Source organism: Thalassophryne amazonica, chromosome 17 (assembly GCF_902500255.1).
Source record: "Thalassophryne amazonica chromosome 17, fThaAma1.1, whole genome shotgun sequence".
NCBI lineage: Eukaryota > Metazoa > Chordata > Actinopteri > Batrachoidiformes > Batrachoididae > Thalassophryne > Thalassophryne amazonica.
The window spans coordinates 6,128,028-6,151,058 of NC_047119.1; the positions used below are offsets into that span (position 1 = coordinate 6,128,028).

A 23,031-nucleotide genomic window follows, 5' to 3' on the forward strand; every position below is an offset into this window, starting at 1 on the left:
ATGGCAATAATTAGAATAAGATTTTGTCCCTTACCTTTCATCTGCCAAATACATCCACAATGGTGTTAATGTCCTCCATGTTGGCATGACCTCTTTCAAGCACACCAGCCCTCATGTGGAGACCCTATGGCCCATAGTAGATCTAAGGTAGGTTTTGAGTCTTCTCAAGCATGAGAATGACCTCTCTGCTGAACAAGTATAGTTGCCAGCGTGCGCGGAGCTGTCCACAGTGCTGTGTACACACTCACTTTCACTTTTGATACTCTGTGTGCTTCTTACCCTGTGTGCTACTATGCTGCTGGAACCTTTCCAAGGGATCAATAAAGTTCTATCTAATCTTTTTTGATATTGAGAGTCATGTTGCTTTCTGTGCACCAGCCTTTGAACCTCCTCTCTGTAAGCAGACTTATCACCCTAAATTTATCTGACTTGCGCTTTGGATTTTGGTGTTGCTGTCGTTAGAGCGGTGGCGTCACAAGCTCGTAACATTCCCTCTTCCAAGATGGCGGACGAAAATATCGCAGAAACGTGCTCGAAATCTGTGCTAGTGTTTACCTCTATGATGTCCACTTCGGTGTCTCCGCCATTTTTGTCGATTGCCTATTGTTCAGTGTGTAGCTAACGTAGCGAGCGGTGCTAATTCACGGAATACTGCGCAATAAAAGTATTTAGTGCTGGGGTCGACGCGGATTCGGTTTTAGGCTTGTGACTTGTTGTCAGCCAGCAAGTTAAACAGGATGGACGACGAGCATTCCAAAACCCTGTAAGTGTGTGCGTTAGCGGAAGCTAAGCTAGCTGGTTGTGTTCGCCATGTAACGTTCAGGGGCAGCTCGGTACCGAACGGACTGCAACGGAAAGTCTGTTTATTGTCGGTAAACACTGTGTTACTCCCCTATAAACAAATTTATTACAAAATTTTGCAGTTATATATTTAATGGAGTGGTAATCTCCACCAAACTGGTCCAGCTAGCTTCCAAAGAAGTCTCTGGATTAAGCGTTGTTTTCCCACCTAAATAAAATGTAAAAGTTAAACCAAGTGACTGCAGTATAGAGGGTGAATAATATTTAAGTCATTATTTGTTTATTTAGTTATGCGAAAAGGCACACATATTGAGTATAAAATAATCAAATTGCAATGATTGATGTCTTTAAATAAAACATAGTTTTATAATTGTCGTAATTAATTCTTGAAACATTTACATCAGGTGAGGGAACCACACATGTCGGTAAACTGTTACACAAAGTCCTGTTCCTAAAAATGTAGGCTGTCATAAAAAAACAAACAAACATTTGGATCAATTGACTCAAACCCATGTATTATTTTAAACTTTTCAACCAAACATTTCTACTCCCCAAATATGTTAAACCTAACTCTTTAAACCTGTCCTCACAATTTATGTTTTTCAATTCACATACAGTGAAACCTCAGTTTTAGAAATTAGATTAGATAGAACTTTATTGATCCCTTGGTAAGACTTCCTCAGGGAAATTCAGGTTCCAGCCGCATTGTATAGCAGCACACAGGGTAAGAAGCACACAGAGTATCAAACGTAACAATTTGCAAATATAACTATACAAATCTAAATACCAGAAATGTTGATTGCTGGGTTCCTGGCTATTACTGTTCCTCTCCTTCCTTGTCCTCTGTTTTTCTGTTACTCCTTCTCCCCTTAATTGGTTCCAAAATGATGTTCTTAAACTGAAACCAGTTTTCCTATAAGAAACAATGTAAAATCGATTCATCAGTTCTTAGCCTCAAAAAGAACACCGTGTTTTTACCTTTTTAACAGAATTTCATGCACAAGAGGCAGACCAGAACAAATACAAAGAATATGCACAGTATCTTATACAAAAAAACCCTGTACAGTAATTCTAATAAATAGACAATTTAATTTCACCTTACCTCTACAGAAGAGACCATAAGAACATCAGGTAATTGAACGTCTGAGTGGATCAGACATCTCTCTTGCAGTGAAACTCTAGTTGGATTTAATGTTGTATGCTAACAGCATTAGCACTTTTAGCTGTTGGTAGCTTCACCCGTTAGCTCCACCTAATGTACAGTAGTGTTCAGAATAATAGTAGTGCTATGTGACTAAAAAGATTAATCCAGGTTTTGAGTATATTTCTTATTGTTACATGGGAAACAAGGTACCAGTAGATTCAGTAGATGCTCACAAATCCAGCAAGACCAAGCATTCATGATATGCACACTCTTAAGGCTATGAAATTGGGCTATTAGTAAAAAAAAAAGTAGAAAAGGGGGTGTTCACAATAATAGCATCTGCTGTTGACGCTACAAACTCAAAACTATTACGTTCAAACTGCTTTTTTAGCAATCCTTTGAATCACTAAACTAGTATTTAGTTGTATAACCACAGTTTTTCTTGATTTCTTCATATCTGCGAGGCGTTAATTTTGTTGGTTTGGAACCAAGATTTTCTCATTTACTAGTGTGCTTGTGGTCATTGTCTTGTTGAAACACCCATTTCAAGGGCATGTCCTCTTCAGCATGAGGCAACATGACCTCTTCAAGTATTTTGACATATCCAAACTGATCCATGATACCTGGTATGTGATATATAGGCCCAACACCATAGTAGGAGAAACATGCCCATATCATGATACTTGCACCACCATGCTTCACTGTCTTCACTGTGAACTGTGGCTTGAATTCAGAGTTAGGGGGTTGTCTCACAAACTGTCTGTGGCCCTTGGACCCAAAAAGAACAATTTTACTCTCATCAGTCCACAAAATATTCCTCCATTTCTCTTTAGGCTAGTTGATGTGTTCTTTGGCAAATTGTAATCTCTTCTGCACGTCTTTTATTTAACAGAGGGACTTTGTGGGGGATTCTTGCAAATAAATTAGCTTCACACAGGCATCTTCTATCTGTCACAGCACTTACAGGTAACTCCAGACTGTCTTTGATCATCCTGGAGCTGATCAATGGGTGAGCCTTTGCCATTCTGGTTATTCTCTGTTTTTTTTTTTGTTTTTTTTGTCCATTTTAAAGCGTTGGAGATCATTGTAGATGAACAGCCTATCATTTTTTTGCACCTGTATATAAGTTTTCCCCTCTACAATCAACTTTTTAATCAAACTACGCTGTTCTTCTGAACAATGTCTTGAACATCCCATTTTCCTCAGGCTTTCAAAGAGAAAAGCATGTTCAACAGGTTCTACTTTTTTTTTTTTACTAATAGCCCAATTTCATAGCCTTAAGAGTGTGCATATCATGAATGCTTGGTCTTACTGGATTTGTGAGAATCTACTGAATCTACTGGTACCTTGTTTCCCATGTAACAATAAGAAATATACTCAAAACCTGGATTAATCTTTTTAGTCACATAGCACTACTATTATTCTGAACACTACTGTATGATTACTGGAAAAAATATGTGGTTCATAACTTTTAATGTCTACAACAAAGTAAACCATTACCATTCTTATAGCCCTTACAGAATCATGGAGACAGATGTTTAAAAAATATTCTTACCTGATTTGATTGTAAAAACTGGCAAATTAATGTTGACAATTTTTTATTATTTTAATTTCCCACTCTTCTCTTTTTCTTTCCGTTTGTGTAGGTATGTGGGGAACCTGTCCCGGGATGTGACGGAGGCCCTCATCCTGGAGTTGTTTGGGCAGATTGGTCCCTGCAAGAGCTGTAAAATGATAATTGATGTGAGTTTACAAGGCATCTGTTGGTTGGTATCCCTTTACTTGAGGCAATGCTTATAGTTCAAAAATTTGTTTTGACTGTCAGATGTGCAGACATCTGTCAGACAACATTCAGTCTGAGCTTGAACTTCTTCCACTAGTTACTCCCTCAGCCCTGCAGACTCCTCTGAGAGCTAACATCAGAATGCTTTGCATGTTTAGTGCAGAAAAGATTGTATTATTATGGCCTCTTGAATTAATGGTTCAAGTTACATCAAGGCAAACGACATGTTCGCCATAGTGACATATGTGTGTTTCTTGTCTGCTTCAGACTGCAGGTCACGATCCATACTGTTTTGTGGAATTCTATGAGTATAGACATGCTACTGCCACAATATCAGCTATGAATGGTCGGAAAATACTGGGTAAGGTAAGCTATCATATCTCCTGGGTGAGTCGATGAGGGCAGGGTTGGGTGGGCAGGGTTAAAATGAAGAGGCTGGAAAAATTTCTTTGTTGATGTATTTTAGTTTCCTGTGCATGATTTCTCCCTTGTACAATCTGAATTAATCAAGGTAGGACAACAGAATAGAATCAGCTATCTTAATGTGATTTATCCAAATTTTATAAAACCTACCATCACTGTATCATCATCTGCCTGTGGTGTGGTCTAATTTTAAGGGGATATGATGCAATAATATTGAGTTAGCTTTTCCCTATACTACTCCGAATGTTTGCACTCATATTTCATGGATTGAAGTTCTAATAAATCAGAACAATTTATTTTATGATACCATTAATTTGTACATAAATAATAGAAATTTGTTAAAATTAAACATTAACTGTTACTGTACTTGTTATTGTTGTTTTCAAATTAAATTCATTCCATGAATTTTGACATTAGGCCAGTTGGCTAAGTTAAGGATTAAAAAGAGAGAGAGAGAGAATAAAACACACAAAGCTTGAATTAATTGACATTAAACATGTTTTATTGGAAACATAATATCAAAGGTGCCCAGAAAATGCAGACTTTTGCCAAAGCCAGTCATCTTTGTCTGCTTTTAACTGTCCTGATGTGCCTTTGGGGGGCGCTGTTTCACCCACCTGTAGATAACATGGAATTGACGAGGTTACAAAAAGATTCTGGATGCACACCTGGATCCTAACCCACCTCAGAATGTAATTTATTATTTCTTGGCCAGAGGTTTACCTCTCAACCATTCGCCCTTGGAATTCGTACTATTGTATGTTGTCAATAGAGAAATTGTGAGGGGGCTAAACCATTATTTCCTTGGCAGAGTGGGCAAAGTTTTTGTGAATTTCATTATATTGTAGATATGTCCCTATAAACTGTTAACTGTACCATAGTTGTGGTTTTAGAAAATTAAAAGGAAAGTGGCGTCAGGATGTTTTTTTGTACAGTCATTCTCTGTGCTGTCTTTTTTTTTTTCTTTCTTTTTTTAAATTAAAATTTTGCTTCGAGTTTCCATCTGTGTATAAATGAACAGAATGTGGCCCTGCTGTTTAATCATGTGACATTCTTTGATCAACATGAATGATGCTCTTCTGTTCCCCTGCATCTTTACTGCTGTTCTTTTGCAAACTTATTTCCACATAGAATCCACATAAGAGCAACTTCAAGAAAAATACATTCAGTTGAAAATATTTTATCCTCAACAGGTATTGAAGGACCATTTGAAGAGTATAACAAGTTCGTAAAAATCACTTGTTTGTAAGTCCCTTGTTATTTGGACCTTACTTCCTACAGTTTTGCTCCAAATTTGTACTAGACTGAGACTGCAATGTTCCTGATTTTTGACCGTGAAATTTTGATATCCCTTTTTACTCTCAGCTGTATTTTACTGTCTTATTAATTTATCAAAGGTATGTAAAAATTTGATAAATAACAAATGGATTTATCAGTTTGTAGTGGTGGTTTGAAAACCCAAATCTGGTATACAGAAACCAGTTTTTTTAAGTTCTCAATCTCAAAAATTTGACAAGTAAAGCTGGTGTGTTTTTAAAGTAAAAAGCAAAACAGCACCTTCCTCTCGTCTTGAGGGAATTTCACGTCTCACCTTTTTCTCTTCCTTGCTCTCTGCATCTGTCTCTCTTGCAGGAAGTCAAAGTCAACTGGGCCACAACCCCAACCAGCCAAAAGAAAGACACAAGCAGTGAGTAGTCTTCAAAAATAGTTTCTCCTTCCAGAATTTGCTTTGCCTAAATGGATGTGGGTATTGTCTGAGTCATCATTTAGTTATCTGTAAATGAAAGAAGCCCCGTCATGTCAGCAGAATGCCGCAAAATGGTTTTTGTGTAACATAATCAAATGTACACCTGTTTTTAGCTCACTTCCATGTCTTTGTTGGAGATCTAAGTCCTGAAATTACCACAGAAGACATAAAAGCAGCTTTTGGTCCATTTGGGCAAATATCGTAAGTGTTTTGTCATAATTATTAAATTAGTTAATTTTACATTTAGGGCTATTAATGCATGCTGCAATATACTAAAATCATGCTACATTAGCAGTGCCTTTGTCTCCTGTTATTTGTGGTGTAACTCCTTTTCTAGCTAAGTTACAACCTTTACTATAACAAGAATAGTGATAAGTGAAACATACTGAGGATCTTTCATTAGAAGTAATGATTTATTTGTATGCTTGCCCACAGTGATTGTCGAGTAGTGAAAGACCTGGCCACGGGTAAATCTAAGGGATATGGCTTTGTCTCCTTCTTCAACAAGTGGGTGAGTACAGGAACTGATAAAGTATTGAAGTACTTGTGACTGGGTGTAGGTTTTGCCTGTGGTAAAACATGGGATGCTATCAAATCAAGTTTCAAATCCAGGGAAGATTGTTCAAATTTAAAGCAAGTGGTGTCTGCAGTCAAGGCTGTAACTACGTAGTTGGATAGTGACACAGTTTTTGTAGTTTTCTTCTGGATACCACCACACTGGAGATGAAATGGTAAATGGACTGCATTTATGTAGCGCTTTTCCATCTGGATCAGATGCTCAAAGCGCTTTACAGTAATGCCTCACATTCACCCCGATGTCAGGGTGCTGCCATACTAGGTGCTCACTACACACTGGGAGCAACATGAGAATTAAGAACCTTGCCCGAGGGCCCTTAATGATTTTCTGGTCAGGCTGGGATTTGAACCAAAGATCCTCTTGATACATGATACAATCAAGATGTGCTTGTAGTGTAGCTTTTTCAGCTTTAATTTAAGGGTTTTAACAAAAAAAAACCCATTACATTAACCATGAAGGGAATCCTGGTATATTTATACACCTGTCCAATTTCAATGCTGTCACGATCATGGTCATTGTTAATATGATCATCACTTTTGTAGACATTTTTATTTGACAAGGCAGGGGAAGGACACATGAACATTTCTAAGTGATAGAATGCAAAAGAAAGGCTCTATAATACAGAGTGGTAACGCTGTCTGGAGGTGACTGCAAGAAGGGGTCTCGTGAGGGAAGCCACTTCTCTGGCTGGGATCGGAGAATCTGTCGTGCAAATTTTGTCTGTTGCATCACCGAATACAGCTTCATGTTGGAGTGACACGGAGAAGGATTTTCATAACAAGACATTACGTTTCAGCTGCGTTTCGTCTGAAGGCACGTGGGAGCGTCGAGTCTAGGTTTGTGGGATCTGCTTTCTTGTATTAAAATCCTTGGACCAGACCTTTCTTTAACTTGGACCTTTCTTTAACTTCTGGATCTGTTCCTAAATGTTTCAAATCTGCAGTGATTAAACCATTACTTAAGAAACCTAATCTTGACCCTAGTGTATTGACAAACTATCGGCCGATATCAAATCTATAATTTTTCTCTAAAATTCTGGAAAAAGTGGTTTCATGGCATCTCGTGGACTATCTTCCTGAGAATAATCTCTTTGAGCCACTGCAGTCTGCTTTTAGAAAATATCATTCCACAGAGACGGCTCTCACTGAAGTGGTGAATGATCTTCTGCTTACAATGGACTCAGACACCACTACATTTCTGCTGCTGTTAGATCTCAGTGCTGCATTTGATACAGTGGATCATCATATTCTACTTGATAGGCTGGAAAATCATTTTGGGATTACTGGGAGTGCCCTTGCATGGCTGACATCATACTTGACCAGTCGTTCTCACTGTGTTTTGTACAGTAACACTACCTCTAACCTTAGTGACATGAAATTTGGGGTTCCACAGGGGTCTGTCTTAGGCCCCCTGCTTTTCTCCTTTTATATAGCACCCCTTTGGGATTACCTTTCACTGCTATGCAGATGATACTCAGTTATACATGCCAATAACTGCTGGTAATCTCGTTCACATAAAATCCTTAGAAGATTGCCTTGCAGCAGTGAGAAGTTGGATGTCTAGAAACTTCCTACTTTTAAACTCTGATAAGACTGAAATGATGGTTCTTGGTCCAGTGAGACATCGGCATCAATTTGACCAGTTAACGCTCAGCCTCGGCTCGTGTGTCATACATCACACTGACAAAGTGAAGAACCTTGGGGTAATTTTTGGTCCTTTGTTGTCCTTTGGCCTCCACATTAGAAATATTACTAGGACTGCTTTCTTCCACCTGCGAAATATAGCGAAGATTCGTCCCATCCTGTCTATGGCTGATGCTGAGACCCTGATCCATGCATTTATCTCTTCTAGATTGGACTACTGCAATGTTCTATTTTCTGGTTTACCACAGTCTAGCATTAGGGGTCTCCAATTGGTTCAAAATGCTGCAGCCATACTTTTGACACGAAGCAGAAAGTTCGACCACATTACACCCATTTTGGCATCTCTTCACTGGCTTCCTGTCCCAGTGAGATCAGATTTTAAGGTTCTGCTACTAACCTATAAAATTATTTATGGACTGGCACCCTCCTACCTAGCTGACCTAATTAAACCTTACGTACCGGCCCGGGCTTTACGTTCTCAGGGTGCAGGACTACTTTGTGTCCCTAAGGTGAATAAGAAGTCTGCGGGTCACAGAGCTTTCTCTTATCGTGTCCCTGTTCTGTGGAATGATCTCCCTGTGTCAATAAAACAGTCAGATTCTGTGGAGACTTTCAAGTCCAGACTTAAGACGCACTTATTTTCCCTTTCGTATGGCTAGCATACTGGTACAGTTTTATTTTACGCTTTTTACTCTTTTAATTCATTTTATTAGCAATTGGAGCGGGCTGCGGCCTCAACTTTACCTAAATTCTGGGTCTTTTAGTGAAGTTTAGAGCTAGTGGCCGGCGATCACCTTAGAATTTCTCTGTTTTTCTTGTTGTTTAATGCTGACAGATTATACAGTATTTCTTGTCTTTCTGATGCCTGATTCAGTTTTTTTCTCTCTGTTTAAGGTGCAGCTCCATCCAGAGATGGGAGTTGTATTCATGTTGGCGATCCTCCTGTCCTGTGCGCCAATTGCATTTCTTGTATATTCATCCGTGAATTGTTCTGTAATTTATGTCTGTATCATGGCCCAAGCAGAGGGTCACCCCTTTGAGTCTGGTCTGCTTGAGGTTTCTTCCTCAGAGGGAGTTTTTCCTTACCACTGTTACTCTGGGGGTTGGTAAGGTTAGACCTTACCTGTGTGAAGCGCTTTGAGGCAACTCTGTTGTGATTTGGCGCTATTTAAATGAAAATAAATTGAAATTGAAGCCAGACTGCACAGTTTCTTGTATTACTGGGATGTTATGTGGAGGGGAAAATGGCTTAAATGTTGATCCTCTCCCAGTAACTATAATTTATTTTTAGTTTGTTGAAAGCTGTGCTTATCAAATTGTGTACATGTCTACATAAGGTCTTGTACCTCTTCACCAACTGAGTTTTGTTGTATTTGTTGCACATTGCCTGAGTGTTACTCGCTGAACAGGTGTGGAGTCCGTCACGAGGCTAACGCAAACATTCACGGTTACATTCTCACCTATGTTTGAGTTTTATAGTTTGTGTAAAAGATGCTAATTTGTGAGGAATTTGAGTTGATTCTTGTCTTGTTTCATGTTTGTCTTGGTTTTATTGCTGTCCACAGGATGCAGAGAATGCCATACAGCAGATGGGAGGACAGTGGTTAGGAGGCAGGCAGATCAGGACGAACTGGGCCACAAGGAAACCTGCACTGAAAACTACAAATGAAAGTATGTGCAGAGTTTTATAAACCAGTCTTAAACACCATCATTTTGTGACCTGTTTATGTAAAATAGATTACGGTGTGGTTCTGTTTCAGCTTCTGTTTCTGAAAGCTGCATCAATGAACCAAATTGTGCAGTTCTTAGAAGTAGGGATGGTCATGCCACACCCACTGCACCCCCTGAACCTAGCCAAACATTTTCTTTTAGGTTCCTTGGGGAACCTCAAAACACAGTCATGATGTTCCCCAAAAATAAAAACTATCCTAAAACCAGATAATCACGATGGTGTCCAACATGGCCACCAAATTATTCCTTCTGCCACCACCAACATTTAAATGAAATCTAAAGGACTTAATTTTTAAGTTTTAGGTCACAATAAGTAAATATGTACATAAATAATTTCATTCATGGGTTTTTATTCCAAAATGGCTGACAAATGATGCATTTTCAATTAAAATGCGTAATAGCAACAAACAGTGCAATTAATGGCAGTATATCATATTTTGGCTTGAGGCTAGTTGTATTTTGAGAACATCCTGATGGTATTATTCGGATGTCACAGGGACCTAAAAACTAAACCCTTGCCCGTTTAACCTGGCTACCTGGCTGCTTTTGTGAGGCGGGGATGAACTCTGTAACCCGACCCGACACCCAGTTCATGAATGCATTGAACAGAGTGGGAGCCAGAACACATCTCTGAACTTTGGAACTCAATGGGACTCTGAACAGTACTCTCAGTAACGGTCTATAGGCCGGCTGTGAGGTCCAGCAACTTACTGGGGATTCTGTGAATCCTCAACCTGTTGCGTAGAACATTTGATCAACCAAATCATACACTTTGCAGAAATTAGCATCAGCTACAAAGTAGCACTGCTGACATTAAGGCGTGTGTTTAATGAGTAAATGGACTGCTGCTGTTCCATCTGTACTAGGGGAGCTACGACCAGTACCTTGCACACCCCCCCAAGATGGCCGCCAAAATAGGGTTTTTCACTAAGACACCTTTAAACAACATATACACAATTTAAATATCACAGATTCAATGATAAGGGTCTATTGGTGGCCATTTTGGACGCCATTTTGAATCTTAAACCCATGAATGAATGTAGTTTAGACACAAATGAGTTTGCTGTGACCTGCAATGGTCTTCCCATTGAATCTTTGGGGTCATCTAAGGAACCTAACAAAGTTGGTTAGGTTTAGTCCTGGGGGGGTGCAAAGGTAGTGATCGTAGCTCCCCTAGATGTTCAAGATGCTTTAAAATGATGGCTCTATTCAGTGTTTCTCTCTTGCATGCCCACACGCACATACACACACCGATACCGATGTCTGTGCTGTCATGCAGACGTTCAGTTGCGCACAGCCTTAACTTCTGGAGCCTCTCAGAGCTGGGATACAGTCGATGGTTGACTTCTTGGGCATGAAACTCAGCTGCTGTGGTTGGCAAGTAAATTAGACTGAATCTTGCGTATACCTTGTTTGGCACAAACAGCAGTGTAAATATCGTTGTTGCAGCCCAGGTGATCACCCTTTCTTTTCCAAAGAGCGACAACAAGTTCATTGATTCAGTCTGTGGGGGTGACGCCGTCCCCCAGATGGAAACGAATACTGCTTGCATTGCCAGGAGAACAGCATCTCCATCTGCCTGGAAGACTGGAGGAGGCAGGACACAAAGTGAGCCACTCCCACAGGGAATGTAGCAGCAGAATTACTCCCCACAAAGTGTGTCGAGGTGTTTCACTGTGGCTTCACTGCTAATATCACCACCAACACCCAGGAAGGGGTGGTGTGGCAATACCTACATTTTAGTACTTCATACAGCCTTTTCAGTAATAATGTAGGTTCATCTCTTACTCCAGACTCGGTTGGTAGTCCTTGACACCCCCCAAGAAATCTCAGACATTTCAGTCAGTCAACGTTATACTTTAATGGCATTTCATTGAGTCACACCACAGTTCCTGCACAATTACATACCTGTTCTACATGGAACATTCCTGTATCATTTGGCAAACAATCATCACACAAACTTTTGCTTGCTTGTGACAGTGGGTCATTTGAAACGGGTTAGCATACACCGTTTGTGTGTTTCTGTGCACGCTGAAGATATCTGCTGATCACTGTCATTATATACATTACTGTGTCATCATGTTAACATTAAGCTAAAACTTGACCAATTCAATTTGTGTGTTTCATCAGTGAAGATTTACTACTGCTGACGTATAATATGCGGATCTTAAATAATTTAGAAATATTACCGTAATCTCCGGACTATAAGCCGCTACTTTTTTCACACGCTTTGAACACTGCAGCTTTTACAATGATGTGGCTAATTTATGGATTTTTACAGGCTTTTTCATAAAGAAGTACGTCACTTGATGCTGTCTATTGATTTCCTGAAAGCTGTGCTCCTCATGCCTTAAAATGCACCACAGTTACTCTGTCAGATCAGTTAGCGGAGCGGAGCCTTCTCCCCCCTCCCTTCGCCACTGGTTCTCTGTCTTGGTGCAACAAGTCGAAAAAGTCACAGCGCCTCATTAACGTCTCATTTACCACAGACTGCATCCAATCCTGGCTGCACGCGATGAAATCTCAAAACGTTAAAATTACTTCAGTTCTCTGTGTGGAGCAGAGACACCGCGCTGGATGACATGCATGTCAATATATATTTATGTGTAACACTTAAGGGGAAAAAGCATTTATGGTACTTATTTAATTAAAAGTTAAAAAATCTTTCTAACATCTTTCTGTGTAAATATCTCATGTTACAACATGGAGATCCGCGGCTTATTTATGTACAATTTCTTTTTAAAATTGGTGGGTGCGGCTAATATTCAGGTGCAGTCTATAGTCTGGAAATGATTGTGTTTTAGCTTTTCAACATTCATTTCTGGAAAGTATAATACATTTACGTGTAATTAAGTTGTATACATGTAATTCACACACAAACGTACTGTTGGCCTCCATCCAGATTAATTTATGGTCTTTCAAAGGAAAGAATTTGGTCCCTTGTATATGTGTGGTTTTAAAGTTACGGGTATCTGAAACAAGCCTTTCAGTTTCTGTTATTTCCTAAATCTAGGTCTGGTGGTCCCCAAGGCCACTGCTGCTTGTTCCAGGGGTTGGAAGTGCTGTTTGTAATTATGTGGTTTTAAGGGCCCACACAGAATTGTAGCCCTGGAGCCCATGGTCGCTTTAATCTACCCCGATCAAAACTTAACATGAATAAACGACTCTACAATTTCCGTGTACCACACATACTGTACTAAAGAGGAACATCGGAATTTTCTAAACTGAGCTCTGTTTGTAAATCTTTTTGGGTTTGACGTTTTACTAGGATAAGAACAATTATCAGTCAAGTGAGTTAGAATGTTAACACCATCGAGACTTAAACAGCTTTAAAATGGAGCTTATCGGGCAAGCTAAAAACATCAAAGCAAACCGTTTCCTGTTACCCCTGAATAAGTGAAAATACCATTAGACGTCTGGCAGCATCTAATGTGTCCATGTTGACCTTGGTATGGGTTAAAAAAACAAACAAACCCCAATTGTGGGGTTTGTTTGCAAGTTACTTTAGTCTTCTTACCATTTGGTGACATCACTCTCCACTATGTCCATGCAAGTTGATGAGGGGCAGAACAGTGATGCCCTCATCCACGGCTGAGTTGTGTGGACTTAATGGAGAGTGGTGTTGATGTTTTGACCATTAGAAAATTACACGACAGTATTATGTAGCAGTGTAGAAGAGTATAAGGTAACAGCATTATTTAACATGAATTAAAACTATGTATTTTTGATTAAATTAAATACTAATGTACTTATGGAAGAATTTATTAGCCTTAAGAAATGCTCAAAATTCATTTAGTCCAAAAGAGAAGTAAAATCTACAAATTTTGCATTATTATGTACATGTCACCTATTCTTTTAATCTATAGAGTTCAGGTCCATGATTTAACTCACAAGTGGTCGGTTTTAGAAAACAATAATGGATAATGATTGCATAATAATAGTCGTAAAGCCCTTCGGCTGCTCCTTTGTTTCCACTTGGGTTCGCTACAGCAGATTCAAGGTGGATCTACGTTGATTTGGCACAAGTTTTACACCGGATGCCCTTCCTGACGCAACTCCACATTACGTGGAGAAATGTGACAGGGGCCGGGTTTGACACGGGAACCTTCCACAGTGAAACACGTTAGCACGTGTGCTACAACCTGGCATAATGCGTCTCTCCTATTTAAGGATAATGTATATTGTGCACTGTCCCTGTCTCAAATAAATAAATAAATGAAATGAAATGAAAATGAATGAAACCAAGTGCACTGACCACATGGCAACCACCCCTGGCCAATAATAATAATAATAATAATAATAAAAATGAAATCCATCTTATCTGGGTGTGCTAGATGTGTGTGTCCCATAATTACAATAACTAAAATAAGGCAGAGTGACACTTCTCACTGAACCCTGATCAGGAGCACCTCAGTTTGATGCAGAGAGCAGCAACTCGCTGCTTATTCAAACACTGTTAACACATGGTGGAGCCAAATTAAAATAGTGGACAGTAAAAAAAAAAAAATTGTGATATTGAGTGCATAACAGTTACTAATTCTGTCCTCATATAATGTACAGTAGTGTTCAGAATAATAGTAGTGCTATGTGACTAAAAAGATTAATCCAGGTTGTGAGTATATTTCTTATTGTTACATGGGAAACAAGGTACCAGTAGATTCTCACAAATCCAACAAGACCAAGCATTCATGATATGCACACTCTTAAGGCTATGAATTTGGGCTATTAGTAAAAAAAGTAGGAAAGGGGGTGTTCACAATAATAGTAGTGTGACATTCAGTCAGTGAGTTCATCAATTTTGTGGAACAAACAGGTGTGAATCAGGTGTCCCCTATTTAAGGATGAAGCCAGCACCTGTTGAACATGCTTTTCTCTTTGAAAGCCTGAGGAAAATGGGACGTTCAAGACATTGTTCAGAAGAACAGCGTAGTTTGATTAAAAAGTTGATTGGAGAGGGGAAAACTTATACGCAGGTGCAAAAAATTATAGGTTCATCTACAATGATCTCCAATGCTTTAAAATGGACAAAAAAAAACAGAGACGCATAGAAGAAAACGGAAAACAACCATCAAAATGGATAGAAGAATAACCAGAATGACAAAAGCTCACCCATTGATCAGCTCCAGGATGATCAAAGACAGTCTGGAGTTACCTGTAAGTGCTGTGACAGTTAGACGCCTGTGTGAAGCTAATTTATTTGCAAGAATCTCCCGCAAAGTCTCTCTGTTAAATAAAAGACGTGCAGAAGAGGTTACAATTTGCCAAAGAACATATCATCTGGCCTAAAGAGAAATGGAGGAATATTTTGTGGACTGATAAGAGTAAAATTGTTCTTTTTGGGTCCAAGGGCCACAGACAGTTTGTGAGACGACCCCCAAACTCTGAATTCAAGCCACAGTTCACAGTGAAGCATGGTGGTGCAAGCATCATGATATGGGCATGTTTCTCCTACTATGGTGTTGGGCCTATATATCGCATACCAGGTATCATGGATCAGTTTGGATATGTCAGAATACTTGAAGAGGTCATGTTGCCTTATGCGGAAGAGGACATGCCCTTGAAATGGGTGTTTCAACAAGACAATGACCCCAATCAGGGGGCTAGTAAACCAGCAAAATCTTGGTTCCAAACCAACAAAATTAATACCTCGCAGATGTGAAGAAGTCATGAAAAACTGTGGTTATACAACTAAATACTAGTTTAGTGATTCACAGGATTGATAAAAAAGCAGTTTGAACATAATAGTTTTGAGTTTGTAGCATCAACAGCAGATGCTACTATTATTGTGAACACCACCTTTTCTACTTTTTTTCTTTACTAATAGCCCAATTTCATAGCCTTAAGAGTGTGCATATCATGAATGCTTGGTCTTGTTGGATTTTTGAGAATCTACTGAATCTACTGGTACCTTGTTTCCCATGTAACAATAAGACATATACTCAAAACCTGGATTAATCTTTTTAGTCTTACTATTCGTTTACTTACTTACTAGTTACTTACTAGTCGTTTTTACTGTATGACTGAAGGTATTTTTGATGAAGTTTTCACAGTAGGTGTTTAATGTCTTCCAAACTTCACTAAACTTCACATGTTGGTGTCTCAGAACTGATCAGAGGCTGCTGGAATGAAGCTGTCTTTCTGCGTTAACCACCAGACAGCATTTAAAGCACAAGCTGAGGAAAGCCAGTCCTTGAATGACAAATGAAAACAAGATTAAGTCATGAATGAAATGGATATCAGTAATTTCAGGGCAAAATGCAACAAATGGAGTAAAAACGGCACTTCTTTTCCTTTTAGAAGCAAATGCCAAGCAACTATCTTTTGATGAAGTAGTGAACCAGTCCAGCTCCAGCAACTGCACAGTCTACTGCGGCGGAGTCACAACAGGTCTCACAGGTGATCTACACACTCAGGCTTCATTTAATACACAGTTTGATCATGCATATTGATTATTAATGATGCATATTTTGTTGTCCACAGAACAAATTATGAGACAGACCTTCTCACCTTTTGGTCAAATAATGGAAATCCGTGTTTTTCCTGACAAAGGCTACTCATTTGTGAGGTGACGTCAGCAACCTATAGAGTAGAAAGTGATTTCATTTGTTGTAACAAGGACTTGAATATTAACGTACAATGTGTGACGTCTCTGAATTAAACCTTCCACGTTCCCTTTTGTTTTCAGATTTAACTCCCATGAAGCAGCAGCTCACGCTATTGTTTCTGTCAACGGCACATCTATAGAGGGCTATGTTGTTAAGTGTTACTGGGGCAAAGAAGCAACGGACATGGTTAGTCCTGTGCAGCAGGTACCGATGGCCCAGGTATGCACGTCATAGTTAGTATGTTGAACATGATTTTATTTCCTTTTTAAAATCACTCCGGTGATGGATTATAAAAAACTGAACGGGCTCTGTTGTTGCTTCCACTGTGAGACACTAACTCTCCTGTTGTATGATGTGGAGACAACATGATACTGAGTTCCTAAAATACAACTGTGTGTGTCAGCAGAACCCAGTGAGCTTTGCAGCACAGCCCTACAGCCAGTGGGGTCAGTGGTACAGTAACACACATCAGATTGGTCAGTACCTGCCCAATGGATGGCAGATGCCCAGCTATGGAGTGTATGGACAGACCTGGGATCAGCATGGGTACAAGTGAGTACTGGAAATCACTTGGGATAAAAGGAACACACACAGCCACTTGTTTCTTTACTGTTCATGCCAGCGGAATGCAGTTCTTTTCTTGGACTGTTGGCTTTTCTGGAACTGTTTACCGTATTTTTATATTATACCCCAGAGTGGAAAGGTATGATACTGAAATGGTTGTTCTCCTTTGTTTGCACCCTTCCAAATTAAAAAAAAAAAAGTTAGTTTATCATCCTTGACATCAGAAAAAGTGGTGAGGGAAGGTGGGTTTTTAAAATTTATTTATTTATTCTTAGAAACGGGTACATACGTCATTTCAAATCTGAAAAACGACATATACAGCACCTGCATACCAAGTGAGGAACTGAAAATATCAGATTTTTTTTTTTTAATAAATCTTGTTTCCATGTTGAATACAGTCGATGTACTGCATGCTAGTAGTGTGATAAACATGCATACTGTGTGTCTGAGTGAGACGGCACAGCTGACTGTGGTTGTCAATAACAACACGCCGCATGTTCTGGGCCCGGCTCGGTAAACTTCGGGGCCGGCTTTCGGCCAAAGCATACTCGTCACCAAGTGGACATGCTGGATCTTGCACCAGCTGTTCCGCTGTCAATGGCAAGAAAGACGGTTTGAAAAAGTCTTATAAGGACAAGAATCCGTGGAATTGTCGCTGGCTTCATCAACACACCTGAAAGATAAAAGAAACGGGAAAAGTGAACTGTGCCCTCAGGAAAACACTAAGAATTTTTCTCTCCCTGGAAAATAAACATTCTGCTGTTCAAACAGGATTTTAGACAAGATTGTGACTTTTTTCCACTAATCTAGACTTACTTTCATTGTAAAAAAAAAAAAAAAAAAGATATTGTGGCTTTGAATGGATTTAGGCTGCCTGAATTTACACAAGAATATAAGTGACTTTTTACTATAAGGTATGTTATTAATATTTTACCACGATTTTCCAAATATTCTACAAGCTTTAGCTGTGGTTTTTGAAATGCTCTAACAGTCTTTTCAGTCTTCATAAATTTCATGTAGTTTAATTGTTCTGAATTAATGCATAATTTGGTTTACAGTTAAAAGGAAAATCATTCCAGCTCCTACTTCCACATCATATTCTGTTATTTCAACATCATCATTGACAGGTCAAATAAAAGGTTGAATATCGGATCATTTAAATATCCACTAATTTTGAGATTTGTTCTTCCAGGAGATGCTGAAAAAGTATCATTAGATAAAAATTTAATTTTGGGTCCCCGCAGTACCCCAGACCCCAGCTCCAGGACGCTGCCCACCCCCACCCCCTGCAAGTTTTCCTCAGATTTCACACTTTTCATTTCACAGCCCTGGATTTCGGCATGCTTGTGAGGATAAAATGTTTCTTTTTTTTTTTTTTTTTTTAATGGGGCATTATATAGGGTAAGATATAACATAATCTCCTGAACAGAATTAGGTCAAATTTGTCAAGTTTGTACAAGTCTGAAAGGAGTCAAAAGACTTTTATCTGCTCATTTTAGACAGTTGTGGCCAATGTTTCCCTGCCCATGGGATTGGCACCCCACCAGACGGGTCAGCCACTTACTAATAATGCCAAGTATTCTCCTGAATGTGCTACATATTACAAGCATTTTAGCATCAGACCAGTGGGAGCAGCGCCCACAATGCAGTAAAGAACAGTAACTCCGCCTGGCATGTTAACAGACATAAGCTAACCTTAACAGTAAACTTTATCAAATTTATATTACAATATGCTTCTTGTCCGTTGGTGTGTTGTGTATATATAGTCCAAAAAACATCGCAGACGCTGCAGCTGCACCACAGACTCTCTCCTTCAGGTTATATGAGCAGAGAAAATGGAACGAAGCCGTTTGGCAAATGCACTTGCATAAAAAGTACATTACCAGTTAAAAAATATTGACTTGAGTAAAGGTAGAGACACAAATTTACATAAGGGCTGTGAAAAGTGCTCATTAACAATGACCAGCAGCCCTGTTCCTACCACTGTAATTTATAAAATCGATTTGACATTTGTGATTTGATTCATAATCATCCGCATTGCGATGAAGAATCAATCCCTAACTCGAGCTGTGTCGACGTGTAACTCTATCTGTTTGTCACTGCAGTCACCTACACGCTGGAGCTGGATGGACAGGCATTGGTGGGATGGTGGAGCCCGGGCAGGGAGTCAACGGGACAGTGCTAACAAACCAGGGCGGCATGGGCACAGCCCGCTTCCACACTCACTGATTGCTGGCCACAGTAGCTCAGATCCTTTGAGGGCACAAGGTCGATCTTCTGCCGGGCAAAGGAGTACATTAGATGTGCCCCACACACTTATTCTGTGTTTGGGAGGTTGAGCTGCCATTATCTCTTACCAATCCATAGGTCACCCACTGCCCAAAGTCTCCCATGTTTAAAGGCAACAGTCTCCCAGTACTCTCAGAACACGTTAACGCTTAAATCAGCTTTTGCTAATGCACATTGCATTCCTGGTCTTAGGGTCTGGTTTTATTGACATATGTTCTTTTTCTATAGCCTGAAATATCCTGATATAAACACAAGGTGGCGATGCTTGTCCCTTAGAGCTGAAGATAAGGTGGAAATTTATACCAATGTCCAGCAGTCATACAGTGAGAAATACCTATGGAGTGTCGTCTCACTTGTCCATGAGTATGAAGGTGCTCCCACAAGACATGCAGGGGGTGCTCTTTTTGTTTTTTGTTTGTCTTATTTGGAACCTCTTGCTCACACTGTTGCTGTGTCCGCTGTAGTAAAAGTCCAGTCAAGTTCTCAGGGTGTCAAGTCCTCCTCAAACTGTTTACAAAGAAGAAAATGACCATTGATTAGACAGAAAAGGTGAGTTGGGGACAAGTGGATACCAGGAAGCGAGTGCATGTCAGCTCTTCTTCACGACCCTCCTGGAACAGACTGAGAATCCAAGTCTTTGGATGAAAAATGTGAACTTTGTTGTGTGCGTGAAGTGATGCTTTTGCACACAAAGCCAGGATTATTTTTTTTCCCCAGATTCAGAAAAGTCTATGCCATTTTGATGTTTTTGCTGGGAAGGGTGGGGTGGTAACTTAATTTTGGGCAAATTGAAATTGCAAACATGCGAAGGTCTTATTTTTCATTTCGGGGCTCTTCCAAAAAAAAACAAAAAAAAAAAAACAGTTGGTGTGATGCCATGAAACAAGGTTACATGCTGGGCTTGTTTATAATGCTGATTGGATGCCAACTGTCGACTTAATTTTATAAATTAGGGCTTTGATTTCTCATGTCAACAAATCGCAGGAATCATTGCCGTTGCACGAGTGCTGAAAAAAAATGTAAACATAATTTGATGCTTTTTGTTTTTTTTAGCATTTGGCTTTGAATAATTTTATTTGGAAGTCTGATTTCTGTAAGTAACCAGTCTTTTTGAACTGCATGGAATGCGGACAAAGACAAATGTTTATGGGGAAGCGCGCTTCCTTCTCCTTGCGTTAATGTGTTCTGCCGACAGCAGTGTCCCTGTCACGTGTTGGCCCATGTTACCTGTACAGAAGCACTGCAACATTTGATTTTTCTGGAGACTTTGAGCACTAGTAACATTATTGTCAATGCAAAGACAAAACAGCAAAATTTTTATTTTAATCCTCAGTGGCAGAAGGATTTAATGCAGTGTGATAATTATGATCAGAGTTTTGTACTGTGCTCAAGATTTTTAATACAGTTGAAAAATCTGTTGTGTTGCCTTATTAAAGTTTGATCAGACGTCTGAGTGGGTGATGTCTCGGAATGTTTGCAGCCTCTGTTTTAGCATGGAAAGTTATGTTGACAAGTCCCTGTTTTTGTTTTGTCCCATTAAAATGCTGAAGCTCAAATAGTCCACATTTATACTGCTTCTAAAACCACCACCGACAACCCCCCCAAACATTCATACATTTACCGCTTATCCAGGTCACAGTGGCAGCAGACCAAGCAGCTCATCCCACACTTCCCTATTCTTTGCCCTAGTCCTGTAATTTCCCAGACAATCCCCAAGCCAGCTGGGAACTATAATCTCTCCAATGTATCCTGGATCTCTGCCAAGCGAGTTCTCTTCCCAATTGGACAAACCTGGAAGACTTCCCTAGGGCGACAACCAGGGGTTCTTCTTCACAAGTTGCCTGAACCACCTCAGCTGTCTCCTTTTGATGTGAAGAATCAGTGACTGTACCCAAAAGTCCCTCCCGGATAGCCGAGCTTCTTACTCTGTCCAGGAGTGTAAGTCCAGGTACCCGATGGAGGAATCTCATTTCTGACGCTTGTATCCGCAGTTGCAAATTGAGAGCTTCACCGTGATGGTTTGGTACAGCGTTTGTGAAACGAACCCAGAAACAAAGTATGTTACCAAATAGAACTGTTCAGAGTTGTATTGTTTTCTCTCACTGTACAGTACATGCAGAAAGTATTCACATTGCCTCACTTTCCACATTTTATGTTACAGCCTTATAACAAAATGGATGAAATTAATTTTATTCGTCATAATTCTACATACAGTACCCCATAATGACAATGTGAAAAACGTTTTTGGGAATTTTTGCAACTTTATTAAAAATGGAACAAGAAATCACGTGCTCACAGGCTTTGCCATGAAGCTCAAAATTGAACTCAGGTTCATCTGTTTCCACTGATCATCGCTGAGATGTTTCTACAACTTAATTGTAAATTCAGTTGATGGGACATGATCTGGAACGGCACACACCTGTCTACATATACAGTCCCACAGTTGACTGCATGTCAACACAAACCAAGCATGAAGTCAAAGGAATTGGCTATAGACCTCCAAGACAGGACTGAAGGTACAAATCAGGGGAAGGGTACAGAAACATTTATGCTTTGAAGGTCCCAATCAGTACAGTGGCCTCTATCATCCACAAATACAAGATGTTTAGATTCACCAGAGCTGACATCCCATCTAATCTGAGCAATTGGGGGAGAAGGGCCTTAGGGAGGTGACCAAGAACCTGTTTGTCACTCTGTCAGAGCTTCAGCATTCTGTGGAAGGAGGAGAATCTTCTGGAAGGACAGCCATCTGCACCAGTCCACCAATCGTCGAGTGGCCAGACAAGCCACTCCTTAGTCAAAGCCACATGGCAGCCCACCTGGAGTTTACCAAGAGGCACCTGAAGGTCTCTCAGACCATGAGACACAAAATTCTCTGGTCTGATGAGACAAAAGATTGAACTCTGGCATGAATGCCTGGTGCCATGTTTGGTGGAAACCAGGCACCATCCCTACACCTGAAGCATGGTGGTCGTAGCATCATGCTGTCTTCAGCGGCAGGAACTGGCCTTATCTACATGTAGCTCAACAGGGCTAGCCCAAGTCAACCTAGCCCTGTTGAGCTACATGTGGGTAGCCAACTGGACTAGCACAAGCCCACCTCTAACCAGCTGGGCCCCAGGTGGAGGCCCTGGACAACTGCATTGGCCCATTGGGTCACCCATGTGGAAGTATGCAGCAATGTACAGAGACATCCTGGATGAAAACCTGCTCCAGAGCGCTCTTGACCTCAGATGGGACGACGGTTCATCTTTCAGCAGGACAATGACCATAAGCACACAGTCAAGATATCAAAGGTTTGGCTTCAGGACAACTCTGTGAATGTCCTTGAGTGACCCAGCCAGAGCCCAGACCTGAATCCAACTGAACGCCTCTGAAGAGATTTGAAAATGGCTGTGCACCGGCGCTCCCCATCCAACCTGATGGTGCTGCAAAGAGGAGGCTGTGATTGCTGCTAAAAGTTCATCAACAACAAAGTATTAAGCAAAGGGTGTAATATGTGATTTCTTAGTTTTTTTTATTTTTAAGAAATTTGACAAAAAAAAATTAATGAACTTTTTTCATGTTGTCATTATGAGGTGTTGTAAGTAGAATTTTGGTAATAAATGAATTTACTCCATTTTGAAATAAGACTATACAAAATGTGGAAGTGCTGTGAATACTTTCTGGATACACTGTAAATTCCAAGCCTGCAAGTTCTCAATAGGATTTAAGTCAGGTGAGA

At 40.0% G+C, this 23,031-nt stretch overlaps 1 protein-coding gene across 4 annotated transcripts; it reads left to right on the forward strand.

Moving 5' to 3' along the window:
- The first annotated feature begins 571 nt into the window (after positions 1-571).
- LOC117529639 (nucleolysin TIA-1-like) lies at positions 572-20,757 on the forward strand. 4 transcript variants are annotated; one of them, XM_034192479.1, is made up of 12 exons: positions 572-763; positions 3,592-3,688; positions 3,996-4,094; positions 5,784-5,838; positions 6,012-6,099; positions 6,334-6,409; positions 9,684-9,789; positions 16,147-16,245; positions 16,330-16,414; positions 16,535-16,640; positions 16,858-17,006; positions 19,124-20,757. In XM_034192479.1, exons 1-12 carry the CDS (start codon positions 738-740, stop codon positions 19,245-19,247), a joined length of 1,110 nt encoding a protein of 369 aa, XP_034048370.1. In that variant the 5' UTR covers positions 572-737; the 3' UTR covers positions 19,248-20,757. The 4 variants fall into 4 exon arrangements, with proteins under 4 accessions (XP_034048370.1, XP_034048368.1, XP_034048369.1 ...); XM_034192477.1 differs by having other exon boundaries at positions 573-763; positions 16,535-16,673; XM_034192478.1 differs by having other exon boundaries at positions 574-763; positions 16,535-16,673; positions 16,861-17,006.
- The last annotated feature ends 2,274 nt before the right edge of the window (positions 20,758-23,031 follow it).

Bases quoted from the DNA above. Each gene is read 5' to 3' on its own strand.
- LOC117529639 (XM_034192477.1), top strand. From the start codon at position 738: ATGGACGACGAGCATTCCAAAACCCT. The intron at 6,100-6,333 runs GTAAGTGTTTTG...GCTTGCCCACAG, and splicing joins GGTCCATTTGGGCAAATATC to TGATTGTCGAGTAGTGAAAG. The intron at 16,415-16,534 runs GTGACGTCAGCA...TTTTGTTTTCAG, and splicing joins AAAGGCTACTCATTTGTGAG to ATTTAACTCCCATGAAGCAG.